General features: G+C 56.1%; 1 protein-coding gene across 2 annotated transcripts in view; it reads left to right on the top strand.

Moving 5' to 3' along the window:
• ltn1 (listerin E3 ubiquitin protein ligase 1) overlaps window positions 1-22,995 on the top strand; it is a 268,450-nt gene that overhangs the window by 50,693 nt on the left and 194,762 nt on the right. For both annotated transcript variants that reach the window (XM_072514034.1, XM_072514036.1), the window contains exons 6-9: window positions 9,616-9,796; window positions 10,663-10,836; window positions 18,297-18,487; window positions 20,644-20,791. In XM_072514034.1, the coding sequence (XP_072370135.1) occupies window positions 9,616-9,796; window positions 10,663-10,836; window positions 18,297-18,487; window positions 20,644-20,791 (694 nt within the window). The remainder of the gene's footprint in view (window positions 1-9,615; window positions 9,797-10,662; window positions 10,837-18,296; window positions 18,488-20,643; window positions 20,792-22,995) is intronic.

Here is a 22,995-nt window from a genome sequence, read left to right on the forward strand (position 1 = left end):
GGAGAAGGGGAGTGGCGGGGGAGAAGGGGAGTGGCGGGGGAGAAGGGGAGTGGCGGGGGAGAAGGGGAGTGGCGGGGGAGAAGGGGAGTGGCGGGGGAGAAGGGGAGTGGCGGGGGAGAAGGGGAGTGGCGGGGGAGAAAAGGGGAGAGGCGGGGGAGAAAAGGGGAGAGGCGGGGGAGAAAAGGGGAGAGGCGGGGGAGAAAAGGGGAGAGGCGGGGGAGAAAAGGGGAGAGGCGGGGGAGAAAAGGGGAGAGGCGGGGGAGAAGGGGAGAGGCGGGGGAGAAGGGGAGAGGCGGGGGAGAAGGGGAGAGGCGGGGGAGAAGGGGAGAGGCGGGGGAGAAGGGGAGAGGCGGGGGAGAAGGGGAGAGGCGGGGAGAAGGGGAGAGGCGGGGGAGAAGGGGAGAGGCGGGGGAGAAGGGGAGAGGTGGGGGAGAAGGGGAGAGGTAGGGGAGGTTTGGGGCGGATATTGTGAGCTGCACGTGTTCATGGCGGGTGGGGAGGTGGAAATGGAAAGGGGAGTGTGGGGCAGCAGGGGAGAGGTGGGGGAGAGGTGGGGGAGGTTTGGGGGGGATATTATGAGCTGCACGTGTTCATCACGGGTGGGGAGGTGGAAATGGAAAGGGGAGTGTGGGGCAGGAGGGGGGGGTGGGGCAGGAGGGGGGGGTGGGGCAGGAGGGGGGGGTGGGGCAGGAGGGGGGGGTGGGGCAGGAGGGGGGGGTGGGGCAGGAGGGGGGGTGGGGCAGGAGGGGGAGAAGGGGAGTGTGGGGGAGAAGGGGAGTGTGGGGGAGAAGGGGAGTGTGGGGGAGAAGGGGAGTGTGGGGGAGAAGGGGAGTGTGGGGGAGAAGGGGAGTGTGGGGGAGAAGGGGAGTGTGGGGGAGAAGGGGAGTGTGGGGGAGAAGGGGAGTGTGGGGGAGAGGTGGGGAGTGTGGGGGAGAGGTGGGGAGTGTGGGGGAGAGGTGGGGAGTGTGGGGGAGAGGTGGGGAGTGTGGGGGAGAGGTGGGGAGTGTGGGGGAGAGGTGGGGAGTGTGGGGGAGAGGTGGGGAGTGTGGGGGAGAGGTGGGGGAGAAGGGGAGTGTGGGGGAGAAGGGGAGTGTGGGGGAGAGGTGGGGAGTGTGGGGGAGAGGTGGGGAGTGTGGGGGAGAGGTGGGGAGTGTGGGGGAGAGGTGGGGAGTGTGGGGGAGAGGTGGGGAGTGTGGGGGAGAGGTGGGGAGTGTGGGGGAGAGGTGGGGAGTGTGGGGGAGAGGTGGGGAGTGTGGGGGAGAGGTGGGGAGTGTGGGGGAGAGGTGGGGAGTGTGGGGGAGAGGTGGGGAGTGTGGGGGAGAGGTGGGGAGTGTGGGGGAGAGGTGGGGAGTGTGGGGGAGAGGTGGGGAGTGTGGGGGAGAGGTGGGGAGTGTGGGGGAGAGGTGGGGAGTGTGGGGGAGAGGTGGGGAGAGGTGGGGAGTGTGGGGGAGAGGTGGGGAGTGTGGGGGAGAGGTGGTGGAGTGTGGGGGAGAGGTGGTGGAGTGTGGGGGAGAGGTGGTGGAGTGTGGGGGAGAGGTGGTGGAGTGTGGGGGAGAGGTGGTGGAGTGTGGGGGAGAGGTGGTGGAGTGTGGGGGAGAGGCGGTGGAGTGTGGGGGAGAGGCGGGGGAGTGTGGGGGAGAGGCGGGGGAGTGTGGGGGAGAGGCGGGGCGTGTGGGGGAGAGGCGGGGCGTGTGGGGGAGAGGCGGGGCGTGTGGGGGAGAGGCGGGGCGTGTGGGGGAGAGGCGGGGCGTGTGGGGGAGAGGCGGGGCGTGTGGGGGAGAGGCGGGGCGTGTGGGGGAGAGGCGGGGCGTGTGGGGGAGAGGCGGGGCGTGTGGGGGAGAGGCGGGGCGTGTGGGGGAGAGGCGGGGCGTGTGGGGGAGAGGCGGGGCGTGTGGGGGAGAGGCGGGGCGTGTGGGGGAGAGGCGGGGCGTGTGGGGGAGAGGCGGGGCGTGTGGGGGAGAGGCGGGGCGTGTGGGGGAGAGGCGGGGCGTGTGGGGGAGAGGCGGGGCGTGTGGGGGAGAGGCGGGGCGTGTGGGGGAGAGGCGGGGCGTGTGGGGGAGAGGCGGGGCGTGTGGGGGAGAGGCGGGGCGTGTGGGGGAGAGGCGGGGCGTGTGGGGGAGAGGCGGGGCGTGTGGGGGAGAGGCGGGGCGTGTGGGGGAGAGGCGGGGCGTGTGGGGGAGAGGCGGGGCGTGTGGGGGAGAGGCGGGGCGTGTGGGGGAGAGGCGGGGCGTGTGGGGGAGAGGCGGGGCGTGTGGGGGAGAGGCGGGGCGTGTGGGGGAGAGGCGGGGCGTGTGGGGGAGAGGCGGGGCGTGTGGGGGAGAGGCGGGGCGTGTGGGGGAGAGGCGGGGCGTGTGGGGGAGAGGCGGGGCGTGTGGGGGAGAGGCGGGGCGTGTGGGGGAGAGGCGGGGCGTGTGGGGGAGAGGCGGGGCGTGTGGGGGAGAGGCGGGGCGTGTGGGGGAGAGGCGGGGCGTGTGGGGGAGAGGCGGGGCGTGTGGGGGAGAGGCGGGGCGTGTGGGGGAGAGGCGGGGCGTGTGGGGGAGAGGCGGGGCGTGTGGGGGAGAGGCGGGGCGTGTGGGGGAGAGGCGGGGCGTGTGGGGGAGAGGCGGGGCGTGTGGGGGAGAGGCGGGGCGTGTGGGGGAGAGGCGGGGCGTGTGGGGGAGAGGCGGGGCGTGTGGGGGAGAGGCGGGGCGTGTGGGGGAGAGGCGGGGCGTGTGGGGGAGAGGCGGGGCGTGTGGGGGAGAGGCGGGGCGTGTGGGGGAGAGGCGGGGCGTGTGGGGGAGAGGCGGGGCGTGTGGGGGAGAGGCGGGGCGTGTGGGGGAGAGGCGGGGCGTGTGGGGGAGAGGCGGGGCGTGTGGGGGAGAGGCGGGGCGTGTGGGGGAGAGGCGGGGCGTGTGGGGGAGAGGCGGGGCGTGTGGGGGAGAGGCGGGGCGTGTGGGGGAGAGGCGGGGCGTGTGGGGGAGAGGCGGGGCGTGTGGGGGAGAGGCGGGGCGTGTGGGGGAGAGGCGGGGCGTGTGGGGGAGAGGCGGGGCGTGTGGGGGAGAGGCGGGGCGTGTGGGGGAGAGGCGGGGCGTGTGGGGGAGAGGCGGGGCGTGTGGGGGAGAGGCGGGGCGTGTGGGGGAGAGGCGGGGCGTGTGGGGGAGAGGCGGGGCGTGTGGGGGAGAGGCGGGGCGTGTGGGGGAGAGGCGGGGCGTGTGGGGGAGAGGCGGGGCGTGTGGGGGAGAGGCGGGGCGTGTGGGGGAGAGGCGGGGCGTGTGGGGGAGAGGCGGGGCGTGTGGGGGAGAGGCGGGGCGTGTGGGGGAGAGGCGGGGCGTGTGGGGGAGAGGCGGGGCGTGTGGGGGAGAGGCGGGGCGTGTGGGGGAGAGGCGGGGCGTGTGGGGGAGAGGCGGGGCGTGTGGGGGAGAGGCGGGGCGTGTGGGGGAGAGGCGGGGCGTGTGGGGGAGAGGCGGGGCGTGTGGGGGAGAGGCGGGGCGTGTGGGGGAGAGGCGGGGCGTGTGGGGGAGAGGCGGGGCGTGTGGGGGAGAGGCGGGGCGTGTGGGGGAGAGGCGGGGCGTGTGGGGGAGAGGCGGGGCGTGTGGGGGAGAGGCGGGGCGTGTGGGGGAGAGGCGGGGCGTGTGGGGGAGAGGCGGGGCGTGTGGGGGAGAGGCGGGGCGTGTGGGGGAGAGGCGGGGCGTGTGGGGGAGAGGCGGGGCGTGTGGGGGAGAGGCGGGGCGTGTGGGGGAGAGGCGGGGCGTGTGGGGGAGAGGCGGGGCGTGTGGGGGAGAGGCGGGGCGTGTGGGGGAGAGGCGGGGCGTGTGGGGGAGAGGCGGGGCGTGTGGGGGAGAGGCGGGGCGAGTGTGGGGGAGAGGCGGGGCGTGTGGGGGAGAGGCGGGGCGTGTGGGGGAGAGGCGGGGCGAGTGTGGGGGAGAGGCGGGGCGAGTGTGGGGGAGAGGTGGGGAGTGTGGGGGAGAGGTGGGGAGTGTGGGGGAGAGGTGGGGAGTGTGGGGGAGAGGTGGGGAGAGGTGGGGAGTGTGGGGGAGAGGTGGGGAGTGTGGGGGAGAGGTGGGGAGTGTGGGGGAGAGGTGGGGAGAGGTGGGGAGTGTGGGGGAGAGGTGGGGAGTGTGGGGGAGAGGTGGGGAGTGTGGGGGAGAGGTGGGGAGTGTGGGGGAGAGGTGGGGAGTGTGGGGGAGAGGTGGGGAGTGTGGGGGAGAGGTGGGGAGTGTGGGGGAGAGGTGGGGAGTGTGGGGGAGAGGTGGGGAGTGTGGGGGAGAGGTGGGGAGTGTGGGGGAGAGGTGGGGAGTGTGGGGGAGAGGTGGGGAGTGTGGGGGAGAGGTGGGGGGAGAGGTGGGGAGTGTGGGGGAGAGGTGGGGAGTGTGGGGGAGAGGTGGGGAGTGTGGGGGGGAGGTGGGGAGTGTGGGGGGGAGGTGGGGAGTGTGGGGGAGAGGTGGGGAGTGTGGGGGGGAGGTGGGGAGTGTGGGGGGGAGGTGGGGAGTGTGGGGGGGAGTGTGGGGGAGAGTGTGGGGGAGAGGCGGGGAGTGTGGGGGGGAGTGTGGGGGAGAGGTGGGGAGTGTGGGGGAGAGGTGGGGAGTGTGGGGGAGAGGTGGGGAGTGTGGGGGGGAGGTGGGGCGTGTGGGGGAGAGGCGGGGCGTGTGGGGGAGAGGCGGGGCGTGTGGGGGAGAGGCGGGGCGTGTGGGGGAGAGGTGGGGAGTGTGGGGGAGAGGTGGGGAGTGTGGGGGAGAGGTGGGGAGTGTGGGGGGGAGGTGGGGCGTGTGGGGGAGAGGCGGGGCGTGTGGGGGAGAGGCGGGGCGTGTGGGGGAGAGGCGGGGCGTGTGGGGGAGAGGCGGGGCGTGTGGGGGAGAGGCGGGGCGTGTGGGGGAGAGGCGGGGCGTGTGGGGGAGAGGCGGGGCGTGTGGGGGAGAGGCGGGGCGTGTGGGGGAGAGGCAGGGCGTGTGGGGGAGAGGCGGGGCGTGTGGGGGAGAGGCGGGGCGTGTGGGGGAGAGGCGGGGCGTGTGGGGGAGAGGCGGGGCGTGTGGGGGAGAGGCGGGGCGTGTGGGGGAGAGGCGGGGCGTGTGGGGGAGAGGCGGGGCGTGTGGGGGAGAGGCGGGGCGTGTGGGGGAGAGGCGGGGCGTGTGGGGGAGAGGCGGGGCGTGTGGGGGAGAGGCGGGGCGTGTGGGGGAGAGGCGGGGCGTGTGGGGGAGAGGCGGGGCGTGTGGGGGAGAGGCGGGGCGTGTGGGGGAGAGGCGGGGCGTGTGGGGGAGAGGCGGGGCGTGTGGGGGAGAGGCGGGGCGTGTGGGGGAGAGGCGGGGCGTGTGGGGGAGAGGCGGGGCGTGTGGGGGAGAGGCGGGGCGTGTGGGGGAGAGGCGGGGCGTGTGGGGGAGAGGCGGGGCGTGTGGGGGAGAGGCGGGGCGTGTGGGGGAGAGGCGGGGCGTGTGGGGGAGAGGCGGGGCGTGTGGGGGAGAGGCGGGGCGTGTGGGGGAGAGGCGGGGCGTGTGGGGGAGAGGCGGGGCGTGTGGGGGAGAGGCGGGGCGTGTGGGGGAGAGGCGGGGCGTGTGGGGGAGAGGCGGGGCGTGTGGGGGAGAGGCGGGGCGTGTGGGGGAGAGGCGGGGCGTGTGGGGGAGAGGCGGGGCGTGTGGGGGAGAGGCGGGGCGAGTGTGGGGGAGAGGCGGGGCGTGTGGGGGAGAGGCGGGGCGTGTGGGGGAGAGGCGGGGCGAGTGTGGGGGAGAGGCGGGGCGAGTGTGGGGGAGAGGTGGGGAGTGTGGGGGAGAGGTGGGGAGTGTGGGGGAGAGGTGGGGAGTGTGGGGGAGAGGTGGGGAGAGGTGGGGAGTGTGGGGGAGAGGTGGGGAGTGTGGGGGAGAGGTGGGGAGTGTGGGGGAGAGGTGGGGAGAGGTGGGGAGTGTGGGGGAGAGGTGGGGAGTGTGGGGGAGAGGTGGGGAGTGTGGGGGAGAGGTGGGGAGTGTGGGGGAGAGGTGGGGAGTGTGGGGGAGAGGTGGGGAGTGTGGGGGAGAGGTGGGGAGTGTGGGGGAGAGGTGGGGAGTGTGGGGGAGAGGTGGGGAGTGTGGGGGAGAGGTGGGGAGTGTGGGGGAGAGGTGGGGAGTGTGGGGGAGAGGTGGGGAGTGTGGGGGAGAGGTGGGGAGTGTGGGGGAGAGGTGGGGGGAGAGGTGGGGAGTGTGGGGGAGAGGTGGGGAGTGTGGGGGAGAGGTGGGGAGTGTGGGGGGGAGGTGGGGAGTGTGGGGGGGAGGTGGGGAGTGTGGGGGGGAGTGTGGGGGAGAGTGTGGGGGAGAGGCGGGGAGTGTGGGGGGGAGTGTGGGGGAGAGGTGGGGAGTGTGGGGGAGAGGTGGGGAGTGTGGGGGAGAGGTGGGGAGTGTGGGGGAGAGGTGGGGAGTGTGGGGGGGAGGTGGGGAGTGTGGGGGGGAGTGTGGGGGAGAGTGTGGGGGAGAGGTGGGGAGTGTGGGGGGGAGGTGGGGAGTGTGGGGGGGAGTGTGGGGGAGAGTGTGGGGGAGAGGCGGGGAGTGTGGGGGGGAGTGTGGGGGAGAGGTGGGGAGTGTGGGGGAGAGGTGGGGAGTGTGGGGGAGAGGTGGGGAGTGTGGGGGAGAGGTGGGGAGTGTGGGGGAGAGGTGGGGAGTGTGGGGGAGAGGTGGGGAGTGTGGGGGAGAGGTGGGGAGTGTGGGGGGGAGGTGGGGAGTGTGGGGGGGAGTGTGGGGGAGAGTGTGGGGGAGAGGCGGGGAGTGTGGGGGGGAGTGTGGGGGAGAGGCGGGGAGTGTGGGGGGGAGTGTGGGGGAGAGGCGGGGAGTGTGGGGGGGAGTGTGGGGGAGAGGTGGGGAGTGTGGGGGAGAGGTGGGGAGTGTGGGGGAGAGGTGGGGAGTGTGGGGGAGAGGTGGGGAGTGTGGGGGAGAGGTGGGGAGTGTGGGGGAGAGGTGGGGAGTGTGGGGGAGAGGTGGGGAGTGTGGGGGAGAGGTGGGGAGTGTGGGGGAGAGGTGGGGAGTGTGGGGGAGAGGTGGGGAGTGTGGGGGAGAGGTGGGGAGTGTGGGGGAGAGGTGGGGAGTGTGGGGGGGAGTGTGGGGGAGAGTGTGGGGGAGAGGCGGGGAGTGTGGGGGGGAGTGTGGGGGAGAGGCGGGGAGTGTGGGGGGGAGTGTGGGGGAGAGGCGGGGAGTGTGGGGGGGAGTGTGGGGGAGAGGCGGGGAGTGTGAGGGAGGTTTGGGGGAGTGTGGGGGAGGTTTGGGGGAGTGTGGGGGAGGTTTGGGGGAGAGGGAGAGTGGGGGAGAGGTGTGGGGGAGAGGGGTGGGGGAGAGGGGTGGGGGTGGGGAGTGTGGGGGAGAGGTGGGGAGTGTGGGGAGAGGTGGGGAGTGTGGGGGGGAGTGTGGGGGAGAGGTGGGGAGTGTGGGGGGGAGTGTGGGGGAGAGGTGGGGAGTGTGGGGGGGAGTGTGGGGGGGAGTGTGGGGGAGAGGCGGTGAGTGTGAGGGAGGTTTGGGGGAGTGTGGGGGAGGTTTGGGGGAGTGTGGGGGAGGTTTGGGGGAGAGGGAGAGTGGGGGAGAGGGGTGGGGGAGAGGGGTGGGGGAGAGGGGTCGGGGAGAGGGGTGGGGGAGAGGGGTGGGGGAGAGGGGTGGGGAGTGTGGGGGAGAAGGGGAGTGTGGGGGAGTTGGAGGGAGTGTGGGGGGGATGGGTGGTGTGGGCAGCACAGCTGGACATAGGTGGGCCGGGGCACAGAACAGTGCTGGGTGGGTGGGTGTGGTGCCAGGTTCATTGCAGAAGAGGCAAATGAAAGTAAGGTCGCTCCCTTCTGTGAGGGAGACAAAGCAAGGACAGCGCATGCTTGGGGCCCAGTTCCCTGTGCACATGGATGCATCATGATACTGATAGAATCATAGAATTTATAGTGCAGAAGGATGCCATTCGACCCATCGAGTCTGCACCGGCTCTCGGAAAGAGCACCCTACTTAAGCCCACGCCTCCACCCGATCCCCGTAAACCAGTAACCCCACCCAACCTTTTTCGACACTAAGTGCAATTTATCATGGCCAAGTCAGCTAACCTGCACGTCCTTGGACTGTGGGGGAAACCAGAGCACCCGGGGGAAACGCACGCAGACACGGGGAGATCGTGCAGACTCCACACAGACATTGACCCAAGCCGGGACTTGAACATGGGACCCTGGAGCTGTGAAGCAACTGTGATAACCACTGTGCTACTGAGCCCAAATTTGAGTGGGAAAGGAAGCGAGAGACCATGAAGACTAAGAGCATGTGTGAGCAAAAGACCCACCTCATAATCCCTGCCAGGGAAGTATTTCAAACCTTTCAGCCCCATCATTTCCAAACTGTTAATCTGGGATACTCGCAGTTCACCTTCTTTAAGCCACTTAGGTTTATCTATTTAAACCTGAGTTGTATTTTTCAGAGCTTTTACCCCGTAATCTATCGTTGACCTTGGTTATGTTGCTGCGAGAGCTCTATTTGTATTTACCACTATAATATATTTGGAAAGCAGTTTGCACTTTTCAATGGATTTAGAGTTGTGCAGTCCACTTTGCCTCCAGATTGAATGGCGAACAAGACAGCCTCCTGCAGAATGCTCCACCACACTTTGCTCCCGTGTCAGTTCAACTTTGAGCTATCTCTTGTGCAGTAACTGGTGTCCAAATCCCCTCAAGTAGACTCTGGTTTGCAGTGTGAATGCAGCCTATGGTTGAGGAGAGTACTGAAGACCAAATGACTCCTTTGCCCTGATTTGATAAGGCATTGAAATAAGTGGATATCAGGATATATGATCTGGAGTGGTGAAAGATAAGAGTGTGCTAAAATGCTTTCTCATTTGACACTCAGCCAGTTCATGATGGGGAGCGCTAGCAGAGTAGGTAACCTTACTCAACTAGTAATCCAGAAACCTGAATTAATAATGAGGAGGCAGAATTCTCTTCTTGCAAGGGAACTTAAACTCAGTTAATTAGCTAAACTGGATTGTTATAATACAAAACATCTCGTGCAGTGATGACATTTAGGGAAATAAATCATCCTTACCTATTTTGTCCTTTGTGATTCCAAATCCATATCGACGTGGTTGACTCTTAACTGCCCTCTGAAGTGGCCTAGCAAGGCACTTGTTGTATTCTGGAAGGCTGCTCCTCACCAGCTTCTCGAGTAATTGGGGATGGGCAATAACATGACATTATAGCATTGGCATATAGTTAGCATATTATTTAGATCTAATTAATCTTTGGCTTTAGATTAGATGAGCTTCCATATATTATAGATTATTTCCGGTTCGTATTTGAGCTTTCTTTCTGAAGAAAAAATGGCACAAATACAGATGGTAATGTTGCTACATGACTACATCACTTAATAACGGAGTTAATGAGAATGGAGGAAAGAAGGAGACCCCGAAAATCTAAAAGTAGGCCTCCAAATAATCGTGACAAGCCTGCAAGAAAAGAAAATAATTTTGATCCCTGACTGGTGGCCACAGAGGATGGAAGATCAAGCCAAATAAACATAGATAATCACTGATTTGGATTCTTGTGTGGATAGCTATAGTATTAGCTTTTTGAAAAATTTGGAGATCTTTGTATTATTTTACACTGTTAATGTATTTTTTGTTACCAGTACCACTGTAAATTTATAACTCTCATTTATTGTTCAAACGTAGATGTGTTCCTGAGGAAGAAAGAGAAGGCAAATATTTAAGAGTTGTTACAAGTTCGCTATTAGCTCTGAAGAAACTGCTTGATCTTCTCCCTGAGAAAGAGACAGCTGCTTTGAAAGACAGACTGATGGAACTCGTATCACAGTCAAAGTTCTGGAAGTACAGCAAACATAAAACTCCACAGGTTTGAGTTAATCATTCCCTGGTATATTAAAAATACATTATATATTGCAATATGTTGCTAGTATTCATCTATTAAACGAGAAATCAAGCTCCTCAACAGTGAAAGTTATCAAATTTAAATGTTTTTCACATTTTATTATGTACCGGTATCAAACTTCATAGAAAAATGTATTCAATGATTCCGTTAAAGATAGAAGGATACTGGAAAGCTAAAGCAGTAAAACACCGGACATCAGATCAGTGTACCGAACTTTGAATTTATCTTAAGTTAGATATATTGTAGTCCAGTGGTTGAATGTGTTTTATTTGACGACTCCAGGATTTGTGGGAAAAGGAATATTGACAGGACTAATTCAGCCCATGGATCTGCAACTAAGAATGCCCAAAGTCTAAATCACAGACAGTGTAGGCATCTTGTATGGAGGAGGAAGCATGATGACAGTGGTTGAGACTAATGACTTTATTTTGATCAATAAATATTTTTTTATCTAAAAATCAAAATTTTGTTTTGCATAGACTTGAACTTGCCAAAATTAGTCCTTAATTTTTTCCGAACTTAAATATTTGCTGTTGGAACCTTCAATGCAGAACAAGACTGCATTTTCACAGGATGTAGGACAATTGGGAGAGAATTAGCCTCCCTGATACAGGGAAATTAACTGTACGGGAGAGTTTTTTTCCTTGATTTTTAACCTTCATTCACAATAACATAACCTGATGACTACACAGTACGTTTTGTTGACCATTTGAACTTTGTATATCAGATTCAACCACTTAACTGTTCTGAGTGCAAAATATAAATGTTAATATCTTGTTTGAAATGGCGAGAATCTGAAATACTTAAGTTTTTGTTCTTTTATTTGTTAGATCCGTTCAGCTTTCTTTGAATTAATTATTGCATTTTGCCTATACTTGCCTGAACTGATGAAGTTTGAAGCTGCAAGAGTGTGTCCTGCTGTGCTGCTGAACATAGATGATATGGATCCAATAGTATGCCCTTCAGTCTGGGCAGCAGCACTTTACGTGCTCACCTGCATTGAGGTAAAGTGAAGCATAAAATAGATAGTTTGGGCACAAATAAGTCTTAACATTAATATTTTAAAAAGCAATGAAGCAAGTTAGTTGAATGTATTTGTTTGGTGAAGTTATGATTGGTATTTTATTTTATATCAAAGATGCATTGTACAGACTTCCGGTGACTGCTATGAAGGAGTAAGCCGCACATTTGGTGGCTCCCGCTCTGGACCTTTCCCCCGTTTTTCAACCGGACTTGAATTGTAAAACGGATGTTAGTGGCAATTGTTTACTGAATTCCCACTTTGGTGCATGGAGAGAAGGACTGGAAATGTTCGTAAGGGCAGAAACAAAAAGATAGAGAAAGCTTGGGCTGTAGCTGCAATAGAAGACAGCATGGCGGAGGTGCGGACCTCTGGCTCGTCTACCCAGCAGTCTATGGAACAGCTGGTGCAAGTCATTCAGGAAGGCTTTGCTACGCAGAAACGGGACTGCTTGGACCTGATAAAAGAGTCGATCGAGCGGTTGGAGCATAGATTGGACGCCCAGGATCAGGCGATCCAGAAGGTGAAGAAGGCGCTAGCTAAGCAGGAGGAGCATCAGACTGCGGTGGAGCTGGAGATGGGGATGCCGAGGGACCAGCAGAAGAAGCTCCTGGAGAAGGTGGAGGACCTAGAGAATAGGTCCTCCACCTATTCAGAAGTTAAGAATTGTCGGGCTCCCGGAGGGGTCTGAAGGAAAGGACGCTGGTGCATACATCGCTGACATGTTTGTGACGCTGCTGGGGGATGGGGCAATCTCCCGACCCTTGACGGTGGATAGGGCTCACAGAGCACTCGCGAGGAAGCCGCAAATGGGAGACCCCCCCGAGGTCAATGGTGGTGAGATTCCACAGGTTCTCGGATAAGGAGCGCATTCTACAGTGGGTCAAGCAGACACGGAGCTGTAAATGGGACAATAGCATCCTGCGGGTTTACCAGGACCTGAGTATAGGGATGGCCAAGAGGAAAGCAAACTTCAACCAGATCAGGTCGATCCTTTTTAAGAAAAAGGTGAAGTTTGGACTGTTACACCCAGCCCGTCGCTGGGTCACACATGAGGATCAGCACTTAGATCATAGATCATAGAATTTACAGTGCAGAAGGAGGCCATTCGGCCCATCGAGCCTGCACCGGCTCTTGGAAAGAGCACCCTACCCAAGGTCCACACCTCCACCCTATCCCCATAACCCAGTAACCCCACCCAACACTAAGGGCAATTTTGGACACTATGGGCAATTTAGTATGGCCAATCCACCTAACCCGCACATTTTTGGACTGTGGGAGGAAACCGGAGCACCCGGAGGAAACCCACGCACACACGGGGAGGATGTGCAGACTCCGCACAGACAGTGACCCAAGCCGGAATCGAACCTGGGACCCTGGAGCTGTGAAGCAATTGTGCTATCCACAATGCTACCGTGCTGCCAAGAGTGCCAACAGGCTGCTTCCCGGATCCCCGTCAAAAGCACCGCCATTGGTGCGCAACAGATGGGCGTCCTCTCAACTTTTGTCACAGGTACCTCCATCCCATCTTCCTCGGCAAAAAGATCTCACCATGGTTCGGCCTCTTTGGTTAGATCTACTTCAAGTCGCCTGAGGACGCGTTGGACATTGCGAAAAAGAAAGGGCTGGCGATGGATTGAGAACTTTTGAACTTGGCTGCAGCGTTTATGTTTTTGTTTTTCCTTTTTGATTTTGTTTTTGTAAAAGGTTTCTCGTTTTTCGTTTCATGGAAGAGGTTTGTGATGCCATTTGCATTGATTTGGAACCAGCGGTAGAGCTGAGTGAGTTAAGGTTTTCATTTGCACTGTTGGGGGGGTGAGGTGTGCTTGTTCTGATCTTGGTGTTTTTCTGTTGGGCAATCGTGTGGAGTTTGTTTGATGAGCGGTGGGGGGGGGGAAGGAGACTATCTGGCGCTGGGGATGGGGGCTACCAAGCTAGCTGGGCGAGCTAGCTCTCGGAAGTGCAGTGTGTGTGGGGGGGGTGCATATGTTTGGTTTAGTAAAGGGGTTGGGTTACAGGGTGTTGTTACTGGGGGGTGGGGGGTGAATGTTCTGCTAACGAAGGAGGGACTTGGGTTGAGGGACAGAGAGGAGGTTGGAGGCAGGGCTGCCTGGTGATGGACCGGTGGAGGCACGGAGCACGGGCTGGAGGCGGGCCTAAAAAAGGGGATGGCTGATCGGCGGAGGGAGGGGGCAATGAGCCCCCCCCCAACTAGGCTGATCACCTGGCATGTTCGAGGGTTAAATGGGCTGGTCAAAAGGGCACGTGTGTTCACGCATCTTAGGGGATTGAAGGTGGACATGGTAATGTTGCAGGAGACGCACCTTAGAGTAACAGACCAGGTTAGACTGAGGAAAGGCTGGGTCAGTCAGGTCTTTCACTCGGGACTAGATTCAAAGACTAGAGGGATCGCGATCCTGATCAATAAGCGGGTGGTGTGTGAGGCGGACGTGGGAGATCGGTACATTATGGTCAGTGGAAAGCTAGAGGGGGTGCAGGCCTCATTAGTAAATGTGTATGCACCAAATTGGGATGATGTGAAGTTTATAAAGGTAATGCTGGGGAAGATACCGGACCTGGACTCGCACAGGTTGGTCATGGGAGGGGACTTCAACACAGTTATGGACCCTGGCTTGGACCGGTCAAGCTCTAAAACGGGCAAGGTGCCGGCAATGGCAAAGGAACTAAAAGGTTCATGGAGCAGATGGGGTGGGTGGATCCATGGAGATTTGGGCAGCCGAGGGTGAAGGAGTTCTCCTTCTACTCACACGTGCATAAAGTGTATTCCCGGATTGATATCTTTATTTTGAGCAGGGCCTTGCTGGCTGGGGTGGTGGACACGGGGTACTCGGCGATCACAATCTCAGACCATGCTCCGCACTGGGTTGACCTGCAGGTTAGTAAAGACAGTAACCTGCGCCCGCAATGGAGGTTGGATATGGGACTTTTGGCGGATGAAAGGGTGTGCGAGCGGCTGAGGAAATGTATTCAGAGCTACCTGCAGGTCAATGACACGGAGGAAATTTCAGCAGCGGTGGTGTGGGAAGCACTGAAGGCGGTGGTCAGGGGGGGGAGCTGATCTCGATCCGGGCCCATACTGAGAAGGTGGACAGGGCAGAGACGGACCGACTGGTAAAGGAGATACTACAGATTGATAGGAGGTATGCTGAGACCCCAGAGGCAGGGCTTTTAAGGGAACGGCAGAGGTTACAGGCGGAGTTTAGCTTGCTGACCAGAGGGAGGGCGGTGGACCAGCTGAGAAAGGCGAGGGGGGGGGCGCGATCTGTGAACATGGAGAGAAGGCCAGCAGAATGCTTGCACAGCAGCTTAGGAAGAGGGAGACAGCTATGGAGATAGGGAAAGTAAAGGATGGAGATGGGAACCTGGTTGGTGATTCAGTAGGGGTGAATAAGGCGTTTAGGGATTTCTACAACAGGCTGTACAGGCCGGATCCCCCTATGGGGCCAGAAGGAATGAGGCATTCTTGGAGGGACTGAATCTCCCAAAGGTGGACGGGGTGCGGGTAGAAGGGCTGGGGGCCCCAATCGGGCTGGAAGAGATAGTGGAGGGCTCGAAGGCCATGCAGGCGGGTAAGGCCCCGGGTCCAGAAGGGTACCCAGTGGAATTTTATAAAACGTTCTCGGGGATATTGGGGCCGGTGTTGTTGGGGATGTTCAATGAGCCAAGGGAAAGAAGGGTGTTGCCCCCGACGATGTCACAGGCAATGATTTAGCTGATTCTGAAGCGGGACAAGAACCCGGAGCTGTGTGGGTCCTATAGGCCGATCTCCCTGTTGAATGTCGATGCCAAGTTGCTGACCAAAATCTTGTCCTCCAGGATCGAGGATTGTGTTCTGGACGTTATTGGGGAGGACCAGACGGGGTTTGTTAAGGACAGGCAGTTGGTGGCCAATGTAAGAAGGCTGTTAAATGTGATCATGATGCCCCCGGAAGGTAGGGAGGTGGAGGTAGTGATCGCAATGGATGCAGAAAAGGCTTTTGGTCAGCTAGAATGGGACTATCTGTGGGAGATACTGGGACGGTTCGGATTCGGGCAGGGCTTTATTGACTGGGTCAGGTTATTGTATCAGGCTCCTGTGGCAAGTGTAAGGACAAACAGGACAACATCGGACTATTTTAGACTGCACCGGGGATGAGACAGGGATGCCCCCTCTTCCCATTGTTGTTTTCGCTGGCTACAGAGCTGTTGGCAATTGCTCTGAGACCCTTGAGGGGATGGAGAGGACTGGTCGGGGGGTGGGGGGTGGGGGGGTGGTGCGTGCAGAGAGTTTCGCTCTATGCGGATGACCTGCTTCTGTATGTTTCGGACCCAATAGAGGGGATGGAAGAAATCATGAGGACTCTAGGGGAATTTGGCCGGTTTTCGGGGTATAAGCTTAATATGGGAAAGAGTGAGATGTTTGTGGTCCAGGCGAGGGGACAGGAGAGGTGGCTGGGAGAGCTGCCGTTTAGGTTCATAGAGGGAAGCTTTAGGTTCCTAGGCATCCAGATGTCACGGGAATGGGACCTGCTGCATAAACTGAATCTGGCCTGGCTGGTGGACCAAATGAAGAACGATTTTCGGAGATGGGAAGCGCTTCCGTTGTCTCTGGCTGGAAGGGTACAAATGGTGAAGATGACGGTCCTCCCGAGATTTCTATTTCCGTGTCTACCCATCTTTTTTCCGCGGTCCTTTTTTAAGCGGATCAACAGAGTGATCACAGGCTTCGTCTGGGCAGGCAAGACCCCGCGAGTAAGGAAGGTAACGCTTGAGCGAGGGCGGGCTGGCGCTGCCATATTTTAGCAACTATTACTGGGCGGCTAATATAGCCATGATCAGGAAATGGGTGGTGGGGAAGGGGTCGGCATGGGTGCATATGGAGGTGGCTTCATGTAAGGGCACCAGTTTGGGGGCGTTGGTAACTGCGCCTCTGCCGTTCCCGCCAGCACGGTACTCCACCAGTCCAGTGATGGTGGCGGCCCTGAGAGTTTGAGGCCAATGGAGGCGGCATGTGGGAGCAGTGGGAGCATCGGTCTGGGCCCCAATCTGTGATAATCACCGGTTTGTCCAGGGGAGTATGGACGGGGGGTTCCGGTTATGGGGGAGAGCGGGGATTGAGAGGATGGAGGATATGTTCATAGAGGGGAGCTTTCCGAGTATGAGGGCGTTGGAGGAAACGTTTGGGTTGGCGAGGGGAAACTAAGTCAGATATCTGCAGGTGCGGGACTTCCTTCATAAGCAGGTGTCAACCTTCCCGCTCCAACCGCTAAGGGGGATTCAGGACAGGATAATTTTCAGAGGGTGGGTAGGACAAGGGAGCGTCTCGGACATTTATAAGGAGCTTATGGGGTCGGAGGAGACGCAGACCGAGGAGCTGAAGCGCAAGTGGGAGGAGGAGCTGGGAGGTGAGATAGAGGATGGTCAATGGGCAGATGCGTTGAGTAGAGTCAACAAGTCCACAACATGTGCCAGGCTCGGCCTGATACAATTTAAGGTTGTTCACCGGGCTCACATGACAGTGGCCTGGATGAGCAGATTCTTTGGGGTGGAGGACAAGTGTGCAAAATGTGCGGGAGGACTGGCAAATCATGTCCACATGTTTTGGACATGTCCAAAGCTTAGGGGATTTTGGCAGGGGTTTGCAGACATCATGTCCTCGGTGTTAAAAACAAAGGTGGCGCTGAGTCCAGAGGTGGCGATTTTCGGGGTGTCAGAAGACCCAGGAATCCAGGAGACAAAGAGGCCCCGAAGCCGGAGACCTGGCTATCGGACATGGCTAGCTTTCTCTGTTTGGAGAAAATCAAGTTCGCCTTGAGAGGGCCACTGTTAGGGTTCACCCGGAGGTGGCAACCGTTCGTCGACTTTGCGGGAAATTAATCATCAGCAGTCGGAGAGGGGGGGGGGAGGTAGTTTAGATTAGAATAGGGGGTCAATAAGGGTGGGACCTGTACGAGAGGTAAATGGCTTTTGCACTCTGTTTATGGTTTCATGTATATTGTTTATTTTGTTGTTGTTACTATACCAAAAATACCTCAATAAAATGTTTATTAAAAAAAAAAGATGCATTGTACAATCTGAATCTGTGGAACTCGCATTACCTCAGTGGGTTAAGGTAATGAGCAGTTGAGCCTTGCAGAGTGGGACCCCCCCCCCCCCCAACACACCCACCCACACAACCACCAGTTGAGTTGGACTGAGTCAGTTGATTTCATCAGGGATGCCAGGAGAGATGTTAGCATCAGTACCCCTGGGTTAGGAATGGGAAGTTTGCCAGCGCCTCTGCTTTTGATCATTGTCTTGTGACCCCTGCTAGAATTATATCTGTGTGAATATCAGATGACAGCAGTATCATGCTCAACTGTGGCAATGCTGTTGATCGCATAGGCCATTGGCATCTGTCTAACTCACATTTAACAATGGCCATTTGTAGATGTCTATTGTTCAATAGACATCAATAGGAATACTGTTGAACATTAACCATAGCTGGAGAAGATGAGAAGAAGAGAAGAGAAAACTTACTGGAACAAAATGTGTTTATTTTTGCTTTTCTTGTGTCCCGACTGCCACTGCCTGAAGTGGAAATATTCCTCAATTGGCCTTGAGCAATAATAACAATTTGTGTAAGAAAAAAAAGTCAGATTCCTTTTTAAGGACTCTGCACGTTAGGTGGATTGGCCGAGATCAATGCGTGGGGATAGGATGGGGGAGTGGGCCTGGCTTTCGGAAGATTGGTGCAGACTCGATAGGCTCAATGGCCTCCTTTTGCACTGTAGGGATTCCATTTAAGGCATTGTTGGGCATTCAACTGGAAAAATAAGAAAATTGAGCGGTTTGCAGCAGAGGATGCTCCAGCCACAGATGCAGAGTTGAGTTTTTATTCAAATTTTTGAAGGCAGTGATAGATAAGAACCATCTTACAACATTTTGATTGAAATGCTTTGTGGATATAAATCTGTTCAGCTTACACTATAAACTCCGCACACTAATCTCCTATCTATCCTTGTTTCTAGCTGCTGACTTAGGCTCAGTGGAATGGTGTACAACCTCAACTATATATCAGTTTATAATTTTGCACCTCTGAAGTTGGACATTATATTGATTTCTCACTACTGAGTTACCCATAGTCCTTTGTTGTCAACAATTTTTATAGCCACCATCATAATACAGACAATTGATTTTATTACAAGTTTAGATTTTTATCAATACAGAAATAAAGATGGGAGAGAACCTTCAACATTCTATAGCTTCTATGAAATATTCAGAAAATTGCATTTGTAAAGATTCTAATAGTATCTTCCATTTAAGGTTAGTACAGTATTGTAGATAATTTGATACCCTAATTTATTTGGCACGCAGAGGTTTTGCTTTTACTGACTTCATGTTTTCCATCAAGTGCTGTATTATTTTAGTAACACTGATCTATTTTATTTATATTTTTGTTAGGATTGCTGGGCCCATGTAAACGCGAAGAAAGGTGTTTTGCCAAAATTATGGGCAGTTCTTCAAGAAGGTGGCCGTGGATTGGCTACTTTTATCTATCCAAGTCTTTTACCATTCATCAGCAGATTACCCGAAGAAATAATAGGATCAAAGATAGAGTTTTTCACCATGTTCTTCAGTACCTTCAGCAAGGGGTATGATTTGTCTTATAATTTCCATCACCAGTGCACTCCATTATGATGTTATTTAGCTTTTCATGAAAACAGCCTGATCTGGGGCAATTTACATAACATATTTAAAAAATACATGTCCTAGAATACAGATTTCTGTAGAAGATAAGAGCGATCTTAAAAAAGGGAATAATTGATGGGATCAGTGGTATAGAATGCTGCTATTTTGTTTCTAGTTCCTGGGTTAAAGTCCAGCCCCACCGGTTTCTTTGAATTGTAAAAGTTCAAAATGAAAGGGCTAAGAGAACCCCGATGCAAAACATGACAAATTGGTAATGCCTTACTAACCCTTTATGCTACAAAGCTGCCTTGAATGGCAGAAGCATGAATCTTGCCATCAGAGGCAATGAAGATTTTGCACCCTGCTTCTGTTGGTGCAGTTCTTTGGGTTCTGCTTCTGCTGGAATCATGTGATCTCCATTTTAGGTCTAGCAGTAGTCCAATGCTGTCAGACCTGCTGAGATTGTCCAGTTTTTTTCTGTTTTCATGTCAGAATAGAAAGAGGTGCAATTAGAAATGGAAGTGGCTCATAATTTAGGCAGGAAATTGCAGAGACCAAAAAAACAGAGCATAGAGGAAATACAAATATCACATTGCTGCAGTAGGTTATGTTATTCTAACCTGTGACTTTAGCTGAATGTTAGTACAGTAGAATCATAGAATTTACAGTGCAGAAGGAGGCCATTCAGCCCATTAAGTCTGCACCGGCCCTTGGAAAGAGCACCCTACTACAGCCCACACCCCCACCCTATCCCCGGAACCCCACCTAACCTTTTTTTTGGACACTAAGGGCAATTTAGCATGGCCAATCCACCTAATCTGCACATCTTTAGACCATGGGAGGAAACCGAAGCACCCAGAGGAAACCCACGCAGACACTGGGAGAACGTGCAGACTCCGCACAGACAGTGACCCAAGTTGGGAATCGAACCTCGGACCCTGGAGCTATGAAGCAACAGTGCTAACCACTGTGCTACCATGCTTCTATCTAACCCATGCTCTTATCATATTGCATGTATTTTACAGTGCAGAAAAGGACAATTCATGAGTCAGTTCAAAGGACTGTCCATGTTGGAGTTGATGCTCGATGTGAGCCTCCCCGAACCCTCTTTATCTAAATATCAACATAATTTTAGATTATTTATTTCTCATGTGTTTAAACCGTTTCCCCTTAAATGTATGGATGCTTTCACCACAATTACTCCTTGTGGTAGTGAGTTCCGCCTTCTGACCACTCTCTGGGTAAAGAAGTTTTTCCTGAATTTCTTAATGGATTTTCATAACTGGAAGTGCCTGCTATAGAGACGCAGTCTAAAATTGAAATGCTACCTGTTCCCCAACACAATACTTTCAGAAATATGCATTTTATTAAATTCAATAAAATGTAGCATGACAGTGCGGCAGATTTAAGCCCCAGTATATAATGCCGTTAGTTGATAGAGAACATAGCTTTATTTCATTACTCTGCTAAGTGCATTTTTTGCCATTCTCTGAAGAGATGCCAAGACAAGCTCAGGCATTTCCTCACAGAAAGCAAGGAAAAACCTTGCAAGAGTCTTGGACATGCTCGAAACTTGCATACTCTCTACCAGTAATGTAGGTGGTGTAATTGGAGCTGTACCTTGACGTGAGGGGGACCTATTCACAATAGCACAATGAACACAAAGAGCATTTTAAGATGCTTCAAATAGTGCTGTAAAACAAAATAAAAACAGTCATTGAGCAATAAGTTTGGCTTTGTCCCAAAATTGTTTAATAGTTACTTGCAGCAAGGGATCAAAGTAGATTGTAATAAAAGGGTAATTGAATAAAACTTCAAAAATATGTTCATCAAAGGACACCTTGTGAATTTTTAACACGTTCCCTTACCTAATGCTCACGCTGAATTTGGAAAAAAGACTACATTTATATAATACCTTATCATGTTTTGGAAACGTCATTTTGTTACCCATTTAATCATGTCACCCAAAAGTGGTACACAAAAGTATTTGGAAAACATATAGAGTAATGAATATATAAACTCTTTTTGGGGGCAAAATGTTTACAATTTTTTGTAGCAATAATTTTGAGAACTAATTTCTCATGGGATTTAAAAATGTTATTTTGTTATTGTTGCTTAGATTACTGAGCGAGCGTGCCTTGATGAGCTGTACCGAGAGTTCAGCAATTGTATCAGCCTTTATGGAATGCTTGCGCTTCACTCTACATCAGAATCTAGGAAAGGCTGAGGATCAGCAGAAACTCCACAAGATGCTCGTAAATGAACAGGTACATGAAAAGCTACAGCTAACATTTCTTTAAAAATACTGAGAATGTGCATGCTAAAATTGAAAGCTCAAAAGAGTCTGGAAATAGAACCTGTAGCCCATTAATCAACACCATATTACAATTGAATGCACTGTGGTACCATTTCACCAGTGATGATTTTTCTTTTTTTTATAAAAATAATTTTTATTAAAGGTTTTCATAAAATATCAATAACAAAATGAAAAAGGAACCCAACAGGGTTAAGTACAAAACACAGTCCAGAAAAACAACCCTCCATACGCCCCCCCCCCGTACATAAATAATAAATTAACATTAACACCCTGACTTAATACAACAAGTATGTACACCCCCTCAGGCCCTCCAGCGTAAATAATAAAAACAAAAAGAATAATAAAGTGGACCCCCCTCCGGAGTTGCTGCTGCCATTGACCAATGTCTACCGCTCTGCCGGGAAGTCTAAGAACGGTTGCCACCGCCTAAAGAACCCTTGTACCGACCCTCTCAAGGCGAATTTCACCCTCTCCAACTTAATAAACCCCGCCATATCGTTGATCCAGGATTCCACGCTTGGGGGCCTCGCATCCTTCCACTGAAGAAGAATCCTTCACCGTGCTACCAGGGACGCAAAGGCCAGAATTCCGGCCTCTTTCGCCTCCTGCAATCCCGGCTCCTCTGCCACCCCAAATATCGCGAGCCCCCAGCCCGGCTTGACCCTGGATCCTACCACCCTCGACACCGTCCTCGCTACGCCCTTCCAAAGTTCCTCCAGCGCTGGGCATGCCCAGAACATATGGGTGTGATTTGCTGGGCTCCCTGAGCACTTAACACACCCGTCCTCGCCCCCAAAAAACAGACTCATCCTTGTCCCGGTCATGTGTGCCCTGTGCAGCACCTTAAACTGTATGAGGCTGAGCCTCGCGCACGATGAGGAAGAGTTCACCCTCCCCAGGTCATCTGCCCACGTCCCTTCCTCAATTTCCTCTCCCAACTCCTCCTCCCACTTACCTTTTACCTCCACCACCGAGGCCTCCTCCTGCATCACCTGGTAAGTTTCCGAGATCTTCCCCACTCCCACCCGCCCCCCGAGAGCACCCTGTCCTGTACTGTGTTTGGCCGTAGCCGCGGGAATTCCGCCACCTGCCGCCTGGCAAACGCCATTACCTGTAAGTACCTGAAGGTGTTCCCCGGGGGGAGCCCATACTTCTCCTCCAGCTCACCCAGGCTCGCGAACTTCCCGTCCACAAACGGGTCCCCCAACTTTCGTATCCCTGCCCTGTGCCACCCTGCAAACCCTCCACCTGTTCTTCCTGGGGCGAACCGGTGGTTACCCCGTAATGGGGTCCCCGCCGAGGCCCCCACTTCCCCCCCCTGTGCCGCCTCCACTGCCCCCAAATTTTGAGGGCAGCCACCACCACCAGGCTCGTGGTATACCTCCTTGGAGGGAGTGGCAGCGGCGCCGTTGCCAGCGCCCCCAGACTTGTATCCACACAAGACGCCGCCTCCAGCCTCTTCCATGCAGCCCCCTCCCCCTCCATCACCCACATGTGCACTATCGTCGCATTGGCGGCCCAGTAGTATCCACAGAGGTTGGGCAGCGCCAGTCCCCCCCCCCCCCCTATCTGTACTCCGCTCCAGGAACACCCTTCTCACCCTTGGCGTCCTTCGCGCCCACACAAACCCCATTATACTCCTGTTAACCTGCCTGAAAAAAGCCTTCGTGATAAACACGGGGAGGCACTGGAACAGGAACAAAAACCTTGGGAGCACCGTCATTTTGATTGACTGCACCCTACCCGCCAAGGACAGCGGCAACACGTCCCACCTCTTGAACTCCTCCTCCATTTGCTCCACCAGCCTTGTAAAATTAAGCCTATGCAGGGCCCGCCAGCTCTTGACCACCTGGACTCCCAGATACCTGAAGCTCCTCTCTGCCTTTTTTAGTGGGAGCTCGCCAATCCCCCTCACCTGGTCCCCTGGATGAACTACGAACAGCTCGCTCTTCCCCATGTTGAGCTTGTATCCCGAAAAGTCCCCGAATTCCCTAAGAATCCTCATTACCTCCGGCATTCCTCCCACCGGGTCCGCCACATACAGCAGCAGGTCGTCCGCATAAAGTGACATCCTATGCTCCTCCCCACCACGCACCAACCCCCTCCAGTTCCTTGACTCCCTCAGTGTCATAGCCAGGGGTTCAATCGCCAGTG

The sequence above is a fragment of the Scyliorhinus torazame genome, chromosome 8 (genome assembly GCF_047496885.1).
Source record: "Scyliorhinus torazame isolate Kashiwa2021f chromosome 8, sScyTor2.1, whole genome shotgun sequence".
Taxonomy (NCBI): Eukaryota; Metazoa; Chordata; class Chondrichthyes; order Carcharhiniformes; family Scyliorhinidae; genus Scyliorhinus; species Scyliorhinus torazame.